Genomic DNA, 14,422 nt, shown 5'->3' on the forward strand with positions numbered 1-14,422 from the left:
GGACAAGGTATTTCACCAAATCCTGTTCTTTATCTAGGCAGCTAAGCATATCTATCAGTAAGGGGACAATATATTTTGCCTATGGCCTTTTGCCCATACATAGTCTTACACTCTGCAAGCAACAAGGCAAAAACATTGAATTAATACAATTTCTTTATCTTATAGTCTTTCAGTGTACATTTGATAAGATTTGATGCATGTTGGGGATGATGTGCCACATAATTCAGTGCATTACTTCTGAATGTAGAGAACAGAAACACAGGAAAGCACTTAAAGAATGATCTGAGCACAGTCAGCACTGCAAAGCTCACTAATAAACACTGTGGAGTCATTATGACATTATTATTAAACTCAGCGATGCACTGAGTTGAACAAAGGAAAGAAAGACTAATTTAAAGAGCTACTTTAAAGAGTTGCAGCTCATTGTTGTGATTGAGTTTCAGCTCCTCCCCAGTCACTGATCTCAGTCTGTTCTTTTCTTCCCCTACTCTTTTTCTTCTCTTTGTATCTCTCTCTCTCTCTTTGCAATTGTCTTCTATTTCTTTCTCTCTTTCTCTTTTCTTATTCCCTCACCCTTCCTTCTTTCCATCCTTTCTTATTATCTGTATCTTTTAACTTTCATTTTGTTTGTACTTCCCTCTCTCTCTCTCTCTCTGTCTCTCTCTCTCTCTCTCTCTCTCTCTTTCTGTCTGCTATCCTTTTCTTTTCCCTCTCACTTTTTCCCTTCCATATCTCTTTCTCTTCTCCTCTTTCTCCATCTCTCCCTTTCTCTTGCTCTGTATTTTTTAACTTTCTTTGTGTGCTCTTCCCTTTTTCTCTTTTCTTCCTTTTTTCTCTTTTCTGACTCAAATTCCCTTCCTTCTCTTTCTTTCCCTCTCTCACTCTCTCTTCTTCTTTCTCTATCCTCTCCTTTCTCTCTCTTTTAACTTTATTTTTGTGCCCCCCTTTTATTTTCTGGCTGGACAGTCGTGTGTCGAGGCAGGGTGCGCGCGCGTGTGTGGTAGAACGGGGCAGTCCTGCTTTTTGGAGGAAGCAGGGGGTAGTGTGTGTGCGCGCGCGTGTGAGCTGCGGTCTCGGAGCTCAGGGTCCAGCCAGTCTGCTCAGAGTCACAAGGAGCGCGCACACACACTCCGCGCCGCTGCGCCTCCCACACACACACACACACACACACACACACACACACACATTCGCTCACTCACTGGCTCTCGCCCGCTCGCGCGGCTGTGTGTGTATGTGTGTCCGCAGCCCCTGCATGGAAGTCCCGGCGCCTTCTCGGGGGATCTGAACGCCGACGCACCGGGGCTTCGCTCTTCTTCATTCTCATCTTCGTCTCCGGATACGCGCGGAGCGACTCCACAAGAGGATTTAATAACATGCACGAGCTTTAACGAGACGCTGCAAAAAAGCAAGCCAGCCGTAGCAGTGTTGGGATTACACATTGCGAGTGCTTGTTTACGAGTGCGTGTGCGCGAACATGAGCAGCGCGGCCCCACTTCTGCTCTGCGCCGCTCTGCTGCTTTTGCTGCGGCTGGCCGCGCCATCGGCGCCCGGGAAGACCGTGCGGTACCGCGTGCTCGAGGAGCAGCGCGTGGGCACGGTGATCGGACGGCTGGTCGAGGACGCCGCGAGCGCGCTCTCCGGTCTGCCCAGCTCGGTCTCTCCGCGTTTCCGCGCCATGAACGGCGGGGCGACGCCGCTGCTCTCAGTGCGCGAGGAGGACGGCGAGATCAGCGTGGCGTCGCGCATTGACCGCGAGGCGCTTTGCGCGCAGCAGCCCAACTGCACCATCGAGTTGGACGTGGCCACACTGCCCACGGAGCACCTGCGGCTTTTCCGTGTGCGCGTCGACGTGCTGGACGTCAACGACCACGCGCCGCGGTTTGCCCGCGCCGTTGTGCCCGTGGAGATCTCTGAGAGCGCCGCGGTGGGTACGCGCGTGCCGCTGGACGGCGCGTGGGACCCGGACGTCGGCGAGAACGCGCTGCGCTCCTACTCGCTAGCGCGCAGCGACCACTTTCGGCTGGAGGTGCGCGCGCGGGCCGACGGCTCGCGTCGCGCAGAGTTAGTGGTGGCGCGCGAGCTCGACCGGGAGGCGCGCGCCGCGCACGAGCTCCAGCTCACTGCCGCGGACGCGGGCACGCCGCCACGCACCGGCTCCACGCTGCTGCGCATACGCGTACTCGACTCCAACGACAACAGCCCGGCCTTCGAGCAGCAGGCTTATGCCGTGAGCGTGCCAGAAAATGCGCCCCCAGGCACTCTGCTTGTGGACCTGAACGCCACGGACCCGGATGAGGGCAGCAACGGCAAGGTTGTGTACTCTTTCGGCACTCACGTGTCACAGAAAATCCTGGACACCTTCCGAATTGACCCAGAGTCTGGCCATCTGACGCTGGTCAAGAAGCTGGACTATGAGGCCTCTGCGTCCTATGAGATCGATGCCCAGGCGCAGGACATGGGGCCCAACTCTGTGCCAGGCCACTGCAAGGTAAAGACAAGTTGAGTTGTTTATGGTCCCCAGTTCTGTTGGCACCCAATGTTGAATAAAATTGAGGAAGAGGTGGTGGTGCTTCAGAAAGAAAGCCCAGTTAACCAGATAAATAGGCAGAAAAAGGACCATGGGAAACTAATGATTTTGCCTTCTAAAGGAGATTGGGTCAATGGTCTCCAACAGAGATGACTAGTTTACACCTTTATATCCTATTAGGAAATCCATGAAATGTGTTTAGTATTAACCATTGGTCACAGGTAAAACCATTACAAATACTTGATGAACCAACAGAAACACTAGATGGGTTCTGTGGACTTTTTCAGCAGGGAACCTAACCACAATGAAACCAGGACAACAGAAGGAGACCTAATACATGATTGAATTGAATAATCTTTACTTTGGGCTTAAGCTATCCAGCTATCCAGCTAAACCTGCTTTATGAAATTATCACAAAACCATAGAACAATAGAAACTTAAATGACAAATAAATCCACAAGGAAACATGTAGAACGTCTAGATGTTGAAAAGAAATGCAAAACTGCTTAAACTTAAAGTGTATTGTGAATCCTATTTGCAGGTCGTGGTCAAGGTGGTAGATGTAAATGACAACAAGCCAAGAATCAGTGTCAACCTGATGAGCCAGGGCAAGGAGGAGGTGGCCTACGTGTCTGAAGCAGCACCTGTGGACACCTTTGTGGCTTTGGTCCGTGTGGACGACAGTGACTCTGGCCCAAATGGAGAAGTTTCCTGCCGTCTGCACGGGCACGGCCACTTCCGGCTGCAGAAGACGTATGAGAACAACTACGTTATCCTGACCAATGTGTCACTGGACCGTGAGAAGCGCTCCGAGTACAGCCTGACGGTCATCGCTGAGGACCACGGCTCTCCAAGCCTGTCCGCAGTGAAGCACTTCACAGTGCAGGTGCAAGATGAGAACGACAACCCACCACGATTTGAGAAGGGCCGCTATGAGATCTTCAAGTCAGAAAACAACTCGCCTGGTGCCTACCTCACTACTGTGGTGGCTGATGACCCAGATCTGGGAGCCAATGGCCAGGTAACCTATTCCATTGTGGAGAGCCTGGTTCATGGGAGCTCCATCTCTACCTACGTCACCATAGACCCATCCAATGGAGCCATTTACGCTCTGAGAAGTTTTGACCGTGAGGAGGTAGGCCGGCTTACGTTCACTGTGCAAGCACAAGATGGAGGGGGTGAAGCCTCTTTGAGCAGCAACACCACAGTGGTCATCACTGTGCTGGATGAGAACGATAACCCTCCAGTCATTGTTTCACCACTGCTTAGCAACCGCACTGCAGAAGTGCCACTGTGGAGGCGGGCAGAACCAGGGCACCTAGTGACAGTCATCAAGGCCACTGACCGGGACTCTGGGGCCAATGCTGAACTTACCTGCTCCATCATTGGTGGAAACGAAGAGGGGCTGTTTCTGATGGACCCTCGGAGGTGTGAACTCAGAACCAATGCCAGCTTGGAAGCTTCTCCACGGGATGCTTTTGACTTAGCCATCCTGGTGCAAGACCGCGGTACAACTGGCAGGCTATCAGCCCGTGCTGTCCTCCATGTCATATTGCGTGACCGCCCTGAGTCCTACCCTCTTGCGCCCCCCGATGGCACAGGTCAAACCCCCCTGGACGTTTCCACCATCGTCATTATCTCCCTAGGAGCCATCTGTGGTGTGCTGCTGGTCGTCATGGTGGCGTTCGCCACACGCTGCTCTTCTCGTGACCAGAAGGACCCACGCCACTCATACAATTGCCGAGTGGCCGAGTCCACCTACCAGAACCACCCCAAGAAGCCGGCCCGGCAGATCCACAAAGGCGACATCACTCTGGTGCCCACGGTGAACGGGACACTGCCCGTGCGGGCACATCCTCGCTCGCCCTCTGCCTCGCCTGCACCAGAGAGCCGGCAAACCCACCACAGTCGGCAGTCGCTCAACAGCCTCGTCACCATCTCCTCCAATCACGTGCCAGAAAACTTTGCGCTGGAGCTCACTCATGCCACCCCACCAGTGGAGGTAAGAGAGGTCTAAATAATGTATATTGCACTATATTGCATATGTGCTGTACAGTACAATACTATAGGTTATATATGTGTGCTATGCTTTACTATATACTACATTTATTATATATACTGTACTTTAACTATATTATACTGTAATAATATACAGTGCTACTTCCTTGTACAGATACTAATGTACCTGCAACATAAAACCAACTTGTTGATAATAATTCATGAAATATGATTTGATCTGTGTGATATGATTTCATTTAATGCTTTAAGTTATGATTGTTATACTTTTTATTTGTATGTACACAGTGGTTTTTCCATCCATTTATCCATCCATATATAGCATGACCCCTCATTCATACCTCCCCCTGCCGTGTGCTGCCTTGCTGTCTGGTCCACCATTATTCATTTTTTGTTTCCATTTTTTTTTCTTTCCTTGTTTGCCCCTCTTCCCCCCTTTTTTTTTCTTTCCTGTTCGGCTATAGCAAGTCTCACAGCTTCTGTCCATACTTCATCAGGGCCAGTACCAACCCAGACCCAGTTTCCGTGGCAACAAATACACTCGGAGCTACAGGTAACCAATCACATTTTAGCCTGTTGTGCTTACAAAGCCTCTCGCAGGAGGTCCTGAGTTCTAGACCGAAGGTTAGGGCGCTCCTCAGAGAATCTGGGGGAAGTTTAGGTGCAGAAACTATATGACAGCCTCCTCCATCTTGTTAAGGGCCGGAAAGCCCATCTCCTTATGCAGTTGTTGGCTTCGTATGAATTGATTTATGGGCTCCTACTAACTTACGGAGGTCCAATTGAGCTGAAAAATGATATGGAGGTGCATATTCCTACATTAGGCCCGTCATAAACATATCGTCGCTGTCATATCAAAGCCTCGTTTTTTTTTTTTTTTGTTTATAGAATTTTTATGCCATTTGTAAATGCCAGCTGGCCTTTTATGAACATTTCATGATGAATGGACCATCAGAAATGGCCCAGAATTAACTGGACTAAAATATTGTTCCATTATAAGATGCATTAAAGTCAAGACTGTTTTTCCCTCCATTATGCATTTACCAGTTTGGAGACTGTTTTTTTTATGACAACAACAGTAGAAGTGTCATAGAAGTGAAAGCTCTTTGAAGCAGTTTTTGGTTATGGTTCATCCTTTCAATGGAAAGTATATATATTATATTACATATATTATATGACATGTTTATTTTAAGAATGTGTGTTTGCCTTATGTGGATTGTATGGAGCCCCGCTGGTGACATCCTGTGTAAATAAAAATAATGTGTGGCCACGACTTAGTAAAGCGTGGAAACAAGATACTAATGCGTGGCCACAACTTAGTAAGCCGCAATATCGTTCCCACGCCTTACCAAGTCATGGCCACGACTTAATCATCTCATTCCCACACCTTATTAATTTGTGGCCACGCATTAAGATCTCATTCCAATGGGTTAATAAGACGTTGCCATGCATTATTTTTATTTATACAGGATGTCACCAGCGGGGCTCCGTAGGATTGCAGCTAAATTAAAACAGTCTGTTACAAAAGAAGAAATGTGGACCCAGCTGATTTTCTTCCTTCTCTCTGTCTCGTTCTCGCTCTCTTTCTGTGCAGATATGCCCTAAATGAGATGGACAAGTTCAGTCTGAAGGACAGTGGTCGAGGGGACAGTGAGGCTGGAGACAGTGACTGTGAGATGGGCAGGGAGTCGCCTCTGCTGGGTGAAGGCTTCAGTGAGCTGTTTACACCTGATGGACAGCATAGACTACATCCAGGTACGCAACAGGAATATGATTTTTGAGCAAGCAAGAAAGAACCCATCATCTCAGCATCTTTTTAAGCTTCTGAAGCTACAGTTTATATGTAACTACAAGTGATGAAGTAGAAGGGCCAAAGTGATGGACTAAGTATTTTAGGTAACACTTTATTGTAGGTCATGTTTGTTAGGCTACATAATAGCTATATAAGCATTTTTTGACAACTGATATAAACCTACATAAACATTTCTAATCACCTATTCCAGTATTCTTCATGTGTCATAAAGGGTGCATTTTCTGATCTATATAGACACTTATAAACACTTATTCTAATAAGCGTCATTCATCATAAAGGTTACATTGTCTGATCTGTATAAAAATGTATAAGCACTTAATCTAATAGGCATTATTTGACAATAAGGTTTACCTTGATCCATACAAACATTTATAAACAGTTATTCCAGTAGACAGCATTTGTTGTAAAGGTTGGCAACATTTGCCAACTTTGATGTTAGATTGACACAACATTTGTGCCAAGTAACATTGAGTTAATCTGACCTTAGGTTTCATTTTACAGTTTGTCAGATTTTAGTGATGTTTCATCGTCAACATTAGGTCACTGTGACATGCGCTAAGCTACAGTTGTTATAATGTGCTCTAATATGCCATTTCACCCAAAAAACTGTTACGAAACAACGTGAGAAAAATCATTGTCCCGGACATACGTGTTAGTCAACTTAGTATCAAAGTTGACAACAGCAGCCTTTATAATAGGTGAGGTCTATTGGAATAAGCCTTTATAAATGTTTATGTATCTTATGCCACTCTTAGGCGAGTTTGTCTATCCTTACGAACAGCCTATAGCAAAGTTTTACGGTATTTTTTCTCACACTTTAGCTAAGACCTAGGCTATTGTTATTAGCCAGTAGCATCTCTTGCTACAGTCTATTTCCTCTGCCAATCCAACCTGCTTGGTATTTACCTCTCAGAGAATAATTCTAGCAATTAAAACAGTGCCGTTTTCACATTTAAGGCATCAGTGTGCACATATCTACCATCTTTTCCATTTCTGAAGCAAAAGCCTTCATACCATACAGAGAGATGGTTTCTCTTTAAGATAAAGTCTGCAAACCAGGCCCAACACTCTTATCTCATTATTGTGATTGCGTGTGTGTGTATGTGTATGTGTGTGAATGATCAGAGCATTTTTTGATGGAAAAATAGGAGCCTTGATCTGAAACACAATTATTGGTGCGTCTCGATTAGCGGAGTGCTTTTGGAGAGGGGGTTCGGGCCTTTGAAAAGCTGCACCCCCCTTCCTTTTCTGTAAATCAGCTAGTTTAATCTTTCATTCTCTCCTTTCATCAGCTAGCGCACCAAATCAATGCCTTGCTGAAGCTCTGTTTTGCAAATGCTCCAGATTTAATTTTTATTAGCTGTAAGATGTATTATAAATGGCCCTTTCAAAGCTAATGGGCCCATAATGAAGTCCCTGGGACATGAGTGAGCAATGGCGTACATGTTTAATGAAGGCTATAAGTTGGCATATTTGATTTGTATTATATATTCTTTAGAAGGGGCGGTAGGCAGAAGGAGAGAGAGGGAGAGAGAGAGAGAGAGAGAGAGAGAGAGAGAGAGAGAGAGGGAGAGAGAGAGAGAGAAAGACAGAGAGAGAAAGAGAGAGAGAGAGAGAAAGACAGAGAGAGAAAGAGAGAGAGAGAGAGAGAGAGAGAGAGAGAGAGAGAAAGAGAGAGAGAGAGAGAGAGAGAGAGAGAGAGAAAGAGAGAGAGAGAGAGAGACAGAGAGAGAAAGAGAGAGAGAAAGAGAGAGAGAGAGAGAGAGAGAGAGAGAGAGAGAGAGAGAGGGAGAGCTTTTATTCTGTTGTTCTGCTGTGAATAGACTTATTTGAATGGTTAAGAGGCTGAATTAATTTGGTGTTCCAGGTTTTATGCATTTTCTGCCAGTGAGTGCACTCACGGAATTAAATGGAGTTCAGAGGCGGTGGAAAAACATGTTGCATTAGCTATTATCTGAATCATTTTTTCCCCCCCAAAAAGCCTCGAGAGGAAAATGGCGTTGAATGTTAGACTCACACAGAAACAGCCATGCTTGTTTGTGAAAAATCTCATTGGAAAATGCACCATGGTCATGTTTTATTTTGGTCTCCCATCACTTATCTGAAAATGCTCATGTTGTTACTATCTGGCAAAAGCTGGTTGGATATCAACAACATTGGGGTTAGGATTAGAACCAGGGTTAAACTAAAGTTTAGATTTGAGATCTGGGTTAGAGTGAAGTGTTAAGTTGAATTAAAGAGTTTTTTTTTTTTTTTTTCCCCAATCTGGCCCCTTATTCACGTTTCTGGCCTTTGGTTTGGACTCAATGAAAAGTATGACACTAGAAGGTCAATTATTTACATCAGCAGGTCAATTAACTACCAGTAATTAGGAAGATTAATCACTTTTGTTTTGAAATTGCATTATGAAGGGGGAACCTTACGTAATGCAAGAATTGCAATTTTAATTACATCAAGCATTGTCTTAAATTTTAAGTGAAGATATTTAACCTAATAACACAGAGCTTGCTACTTGCCTGTAAATGAGATACACCAATCAAAAAGAACCCACCCCCCCATGTGCTGAGACATCACAACCACAACAAACTGATGGTCTGGCATGGGTTGAATTCCCAGCAAGAAAAAGGAGATATTCTAGTCTTCTTGGACAAATTAACAGACTGGGTCATTCATTTAAAGAAAGTAATTGTATTCACAATAAGTTCAGCTTCAAAAGTGGTCAGAAAAATCACAAATAGACACCTAAAGTATTCAGCCCTACCAGTGTTTACTAAATCCAGGTCCAGATTTGAAGACCTATGGATCGGTCAGTTAGTTAACCGTTAATTAAAGACTAAATGGTTCTTCACAAATCACTTTGTGAAATGTTGTCTCAAATATGGATGCTACTGAAAAAAGTAGGCAACAAAAATGTTAACTAGCATCTTAAACTGAAGGAAGTATTAAATGTAAGTAAATAAAACAAGCTAATGATGTTTGTTTGTTTCCACACATGCAGCGATGAAGCTGTGTACAGATGAGTGCCGTGTCCTGGGTCACTCTGACCAGTGCTGGATGCCTCCTCTGCCCTCTCCAGCTTCTTCTGATTACCGTAGCAACCTGTATATTCCCGGAGAGGACCCCCAGCAAAGCCCAGCAGCCCCAGAGGCCCCTCAATCTGGGGAGTCCACCCTGAGGAAGAAGAGCTTCTCTACCTTCGGCAAGGAGAATGAGGAGGAGGGCCAAGATGACAGCGAGGCAGGTAAAGGAGAGGACCTGTGTGGGACCTCATCACTGCTGTCCGAAATGAACAGTGTCTTTCAGAGGCTCCTCCCATCCTCCTTGGACTCCTACATCGAGGTTGGTGAGACAGGAGCCGCTTCGACATGCCCAGCTGGATTGGGGTCGCTTGAGAGAAGGAAAGGTCACCTGCCCGGTAAACCTAGCCCCGCCTCCTACCAGCAAGGTGTGGCTGCCTGGGCTGCAAACACACACTTCCAGAATCCCGGCCATGGCCATGCACCAGCCAGTCACATGACCGCTGTGGTGGCACCTCTACCCGCAGCGCTGCCAGCACCTATCCAGGTGTCGACTTCCTGCTCAAAATGGTTGCCAGCCATGGAGGAGATCCCAGAGAACCACGAGGAAGATGAGCTGGAGTCCGTTCTGGGCCATCTACAGGGCAAACGTTGCGACAGCCACAGCGAAATCATGGACGCCAGCGAACTCGTGGCGGAGATCAATAAACTCCTGCAAGATGTCCGGCAGAGCTAGAGATCAGGCCACTAGAGGGCGTATTTCATATTGAGATTTCTCAGTGAAGCTAGATAACTTGCATTGCCTTCACATTGGTCCTGTTTCCTGCTTACGAAGTAGTATTTATGAAATACTTGCATTCAATTGCTTCGTAGTTGAAAGCATAGTTAGCTAGTTAGCTAGCTTAATTTACTTTGGTATCTTCCTAAAGTTTTCCCACCTTAAAATGTGCATAATGCAATGAAGAGTTGCAGTATGCAAACGTCTATAGCGTCATCGTAACTGGTAAATATGGAAAAATAATTACTGATCACTGAAACCCCTTTCCTCTGCGGTGGTGAAGGGATCAGAAATGCTGATTTGAAAATTGTTTTCTACTTGCAGCTATGGCTTTTATGGGACGTTCTTGTGCAACTTTAAGGGGGGGAACTTGTGTTTACGCTATATTCCATAGCACATGAAGGCAGCATTAAGCCCAAAGTGAAGACTGCCAGATGAAAATGTCCTTTACCTCTTCTCAAAATATTCAGGCTTGACTTTTGGCTTAAGTTATCTGGGTAAACCATCCTGAGAGGAAAAAAATATAAATAAAGACATGCCCTGTTTAGTGTTTTTTTTTTTTTATTCAAGGGATAAGGGGTATTTAAAAAAAATATACAGAAAAAAAAATCAAAGACCCGCAATTGTCGTTAAAGTTGCATTTCTGAACGTTGTGTGTTTTGTGAATGCTAATTATCCAAATGATGTATGGATTTCCTGGTTTTTTTTTTGGACACAGTGTACACAATGTGAGTGTATTTATCTTTGTATTTTAAAAATACAATTTGTAGTCTTTATATTTATAAAAAAAAACCTGTGTACATACATTTAAGCAATCAGATTTCTATTTTTATATTTTGAACGCATGTTGGAAAAATAATCAAGGCCAACATGCCTTTGTAAATATTCCTATTTATGAAAAGCAACAAATTTGTTTTTATGTCATTGTTACACATTATATATTATAAGTATATTGAGAATATTGTGTTATTGGGAGGGGAGCATGTTTGGGGTTTTGGTATTTATAATGGTGTATTCTTTATGTATTGTGTCAAACTTTGTTTATGTTAAATGAATGGGAAAATAAAAATGTTGGATCTGGTACAGAGTAACTGTGTCTTGTTTTATGACTGTAATATGAGCACGTCACTAAAACGCCAGTGTTTATATGTTTTTACTTGCATGCTTTGTGGTGTCTTTTGTAATTTGGGGGTTTCCGACTGTGTGCTGGGGTGTTTGTATGGTGTGCATTCTTTGTTGTGGGAAGTTGTGTCTCAAGTGAGATATTTTTGGATCATCTGCATTGTCCAACTTCACTGTTTGAGCTCCCCCTGCTGGCCACACTGGAGAAGTGTATCCAGTAGGGTCACTATTCATCACCATTCATTCGATTAACAGGGGCTGAGTGTATGAGGTGTTAAAAAGAAGAGAATTCAGGAAAGTAGAGAGCAATGAGTGACAGGGAGTCTTCAGTGCAGAATAAGAGATGAAACTGTATCTGTATTCGCACATATGGAAAGACATTTTAAATCACTGCCTGTCAGTATGACGTTGAGTCTGGCATGCCATGAAAAAAATTCATTACGATCAGAGCCCCCTAGAGACAGCAAGGCAGAATAACACTCTAACTGCATCCTTCTGTGTGTATGTGAGTAGAGAGAGTAGAATAAAATACAAACCATCTACATTACATTCTTACTACTTTAAAGGAGAATTCCACCATCTTTTACAAATTGCTGCATATTTCAATCATTGTGACGTAAACAAAGTCATTCAAATTTAGTTTTAGGTTTAATGTGCATTATTCAATGTAGAGAAACATATTGACTCATATTCTAATATTACAGCGGTGGTGATAGGAACCAGGGGTCGGCATGGCAACAAAACAAATACTTACACTTTATTTACTATCCAAAACCACCAGTGAACCTACGCAAGTTTGTATATCATTGAAGATGGTTAAATAGTGGAAAATCAGACACAAATATGTATTTTCAAGGCCAAAACATTTTCAAAACTATTGTAAAACAGTCTCTCAGACATCAGGCAGGGAATTCATAACCATTACATATAATAACCTGTGAGGGAGCTTTTAGAGGTGGATGTCTGGTTCCTATCATCACCACTGCGAACCATTCTGACTCTAGAACGTTTCACACCAAACCACTCTGAATGACTCTGTTTACACCTTAACCACTTAAATATGTAGTAACTGCTTAAATGCTACCAGTGAATGGATGTGAACAGTTGCCATCTAGCATTAGGCAAATGAAATAATGCTAAATGGTGGTTGTTGATAACAATGAAGTTCCTGTTCTTTGTTAGTCGAGTTAACGTATTTGGTTGAGGTTGACATCTTTCAGAACGCATAGTGTGTTGATATTGTTTAAAATCATACTGTATGTGTGAGAGTGGAAAGCTTTTTTAAAGTGGGTTAGTTTTAGAAAGCAGTGAATGTGGAGCTCAAATAAAGAGGCAAAATCAAAGTCTGTCCTGTGAGACTCTCAAGAAAGAAAATACATTTTTGAATGTTTTTAGTATGCAGTTGTCAGCCTTGACATCTATGAAAAGAATGCCTGTGCAAGTTTTCTGCTTGCTAAAAAGTGCTCCATGACCCTCAGGTCTCAAACCAGTTAGAGACACTTTCACATTTCAAAATGAATAATTTGATCTATCATCATCTCTGTCAATAAATACAGAGAGACACACACACACACACACACACACACACAGTAAAATCTTTCAACACTGATCTCCTTATAACTTAAGAAAAAATTTTGCTTCTCCTATAAACCTTCCATTTTGGAAGTTTGTTTTTGTTGTTTTCCCAAAAGTGATGATATGCAAGCATTTCTATGTAACAACAGCATTTAACAATAATGTGTTCCATATGTATTGTGTTGTCTGCAGTGAAGAAGAACAAGATGATGCCATTATTTCTGCTCAAGAAGATGCTCTTATACTGAACAAACAGCAGAAAGGTCATGTCTAGCCACCTTACTTCTCTCTGTTGTAGATACACAAACCCACACTGAACGCTCCAACACAACAACACAAACTCAACACATTCACACGAATTAAACCTGCAACAACAACACAACTATAACAGCAGCAACAAATGTCCTTTTAGTGGAGGGAACGTGACACAGAAACACAGGAGCAGGTGGCAGATTCCACAGTATTAAATGTTTATCATCGCTGTCATGACAAAGCCTCATAACTCCAAAAAGGTAGATTTATAGGAGGGGGAAATCACTGAGACTTTCAAATAATGTCAAAAAATGAAAAACATACAAAAATGGAGATACAAGATTTTATTCTTACAGCAATAAGTATCTATGTGTAATGATAATAAATTATATATTCATTTTTTGTGTATAATTACCTATATATTGTATATTTTATATGTATTATATGTATATACAGTGCCTGTATGTAATAGTATGTTTCATATGCATTATATGAATGTAAGTACATATATGTAAAAATAATATGCTTCACATGTAATGTATGTATACGTACGTATCTATGCATAATAAGAATGTTCAAATCCTAGGCCTAAATCTAACTCTATTCTTAGTAATATAAAAATGCACAGTATCTTTTGTAAAAAAGCACTGTGTTGATCCTGTAGGTTAGCCATGTTTTAGCCCCCTCAACATACACAAACATGGTGCCAGACACATAAGGTTCATGTTTATTCATCACGCTTCAGTGGACAGCAAAGACACTGGCACACCACCAAGAGTGTCATGTATACATATAACACACACACACACACATACATTTACAGCTGTTTCAGTCACACACACACACACACACACACACACACACACACACACACACACACACACACACAGATTGTAGAACACTGGCCAACAGCTGGACTAAGCAGAGGCAGATGTTTTGGAGTTGTCACTGATAAAGCATCATACAAGAAGACTTTTAAATTACAGACATGTTACACATGCATGGACAGAGGGAGAGAAAGGACTCATATTTTAGATGATCGTGCTTATGGTTAGGTTCAGAAAATTCTTACTAGAAACTGACACAATATAAAGTGGCTTGAGTTATTAATTGGCTATATTGTTATAATTACAGTATGTGAAACACTAATAAAAACAGAAAGTGGTCAATCACATCATCTCGAAATGTGTGTTGTATCATTTTCAGACAAAAATCCCCAGAATGGTAACTTTACAAGAGAAGGAAAAAAGCACATTCTCAACTTTCTTTAACTTTGTAAGTTTATATTAAAATAAATGTATTTATTTATTTTTAAAAAAGTT

At 43.1% G+C, this 14,422-nt stretch overlaps 1 protein-coding gene across 2 annotated transcripts; it reads left to right on the top strand.

Moving 5' to 3' along the window:
- Positions 1–958: 958 nt before the first annotated feature.
- pcdh18b (protocadherin 18b) lies at positions 959–11,239 on the top strand. 2 transcript variants are annotated; one of them, XM_017703728.2, is made up of 5 exons: positions 959–2,488; positions 3,069–4,529; positions 5,008–5,096; positions 6,138–6,298; positions 9,355–11,239. In XM_017703728.2, exons 1-5 carry the CDS (start codon positions 1,475–1,477, stop codon positions 10,107–10,109), a joined length of 3,480 nt encoding a protein of 1,159 aa, XP_017559217.1. In that variant the 5' UTR covers positions 959–1,474; the 3' UTR covers positions 10,110–11,239. The 2 variants fall into 2 exon arrangements, with proteins under 2 accessions (XP_017559217.1, XP_017559218.1); XM_017703729.2 differs by having other exon boundaries at positions 960–2,488; positions 5,041–5,096.
- The last annotated feature ends 3,183 nt before the right edge of the window (positions 11,240–14,422 follow it).

This window comes from Pygocentrus nattereri, chromosome 8 (assembly GCF_015220715.1).
Source record: "Pygocentrus nattereri isolate fPygNat1 chromosome 8, fPygNat1.pri, whole genome shotgun sequence".
In the NCBI taxonomy this organism is placed as follows: Eukaryota; Metazoa; Chordata; class Actinopteri; order Characiformes; family Serrasalmidae; genus Pygocentrus; species Pygocentrus nattereri.

Coding starts and splice junctions, on each gene's coding strand:
- pcdh18b (XM_017703728.2), top strand. CDS start 1,475: ATGAGCAGCGCGGCCCCACTTCTGCTCTGCGCCGCTCTGCTGCTTTTG. Junction 2,489..3,068: donor CTGTGCCAGGCCACTGCAAG/GTAAAGACAAGT, acceptor TCCTATTTGCAG/GTCGTGGTCAAGGTGGTAGA. Junction 6,299..9,354: donor ACAGCATAGACTACATCCAG/GTACGCAACAGG, acceptor CCACACATGCAG/CGATGAAGCTGTGTACAGAT.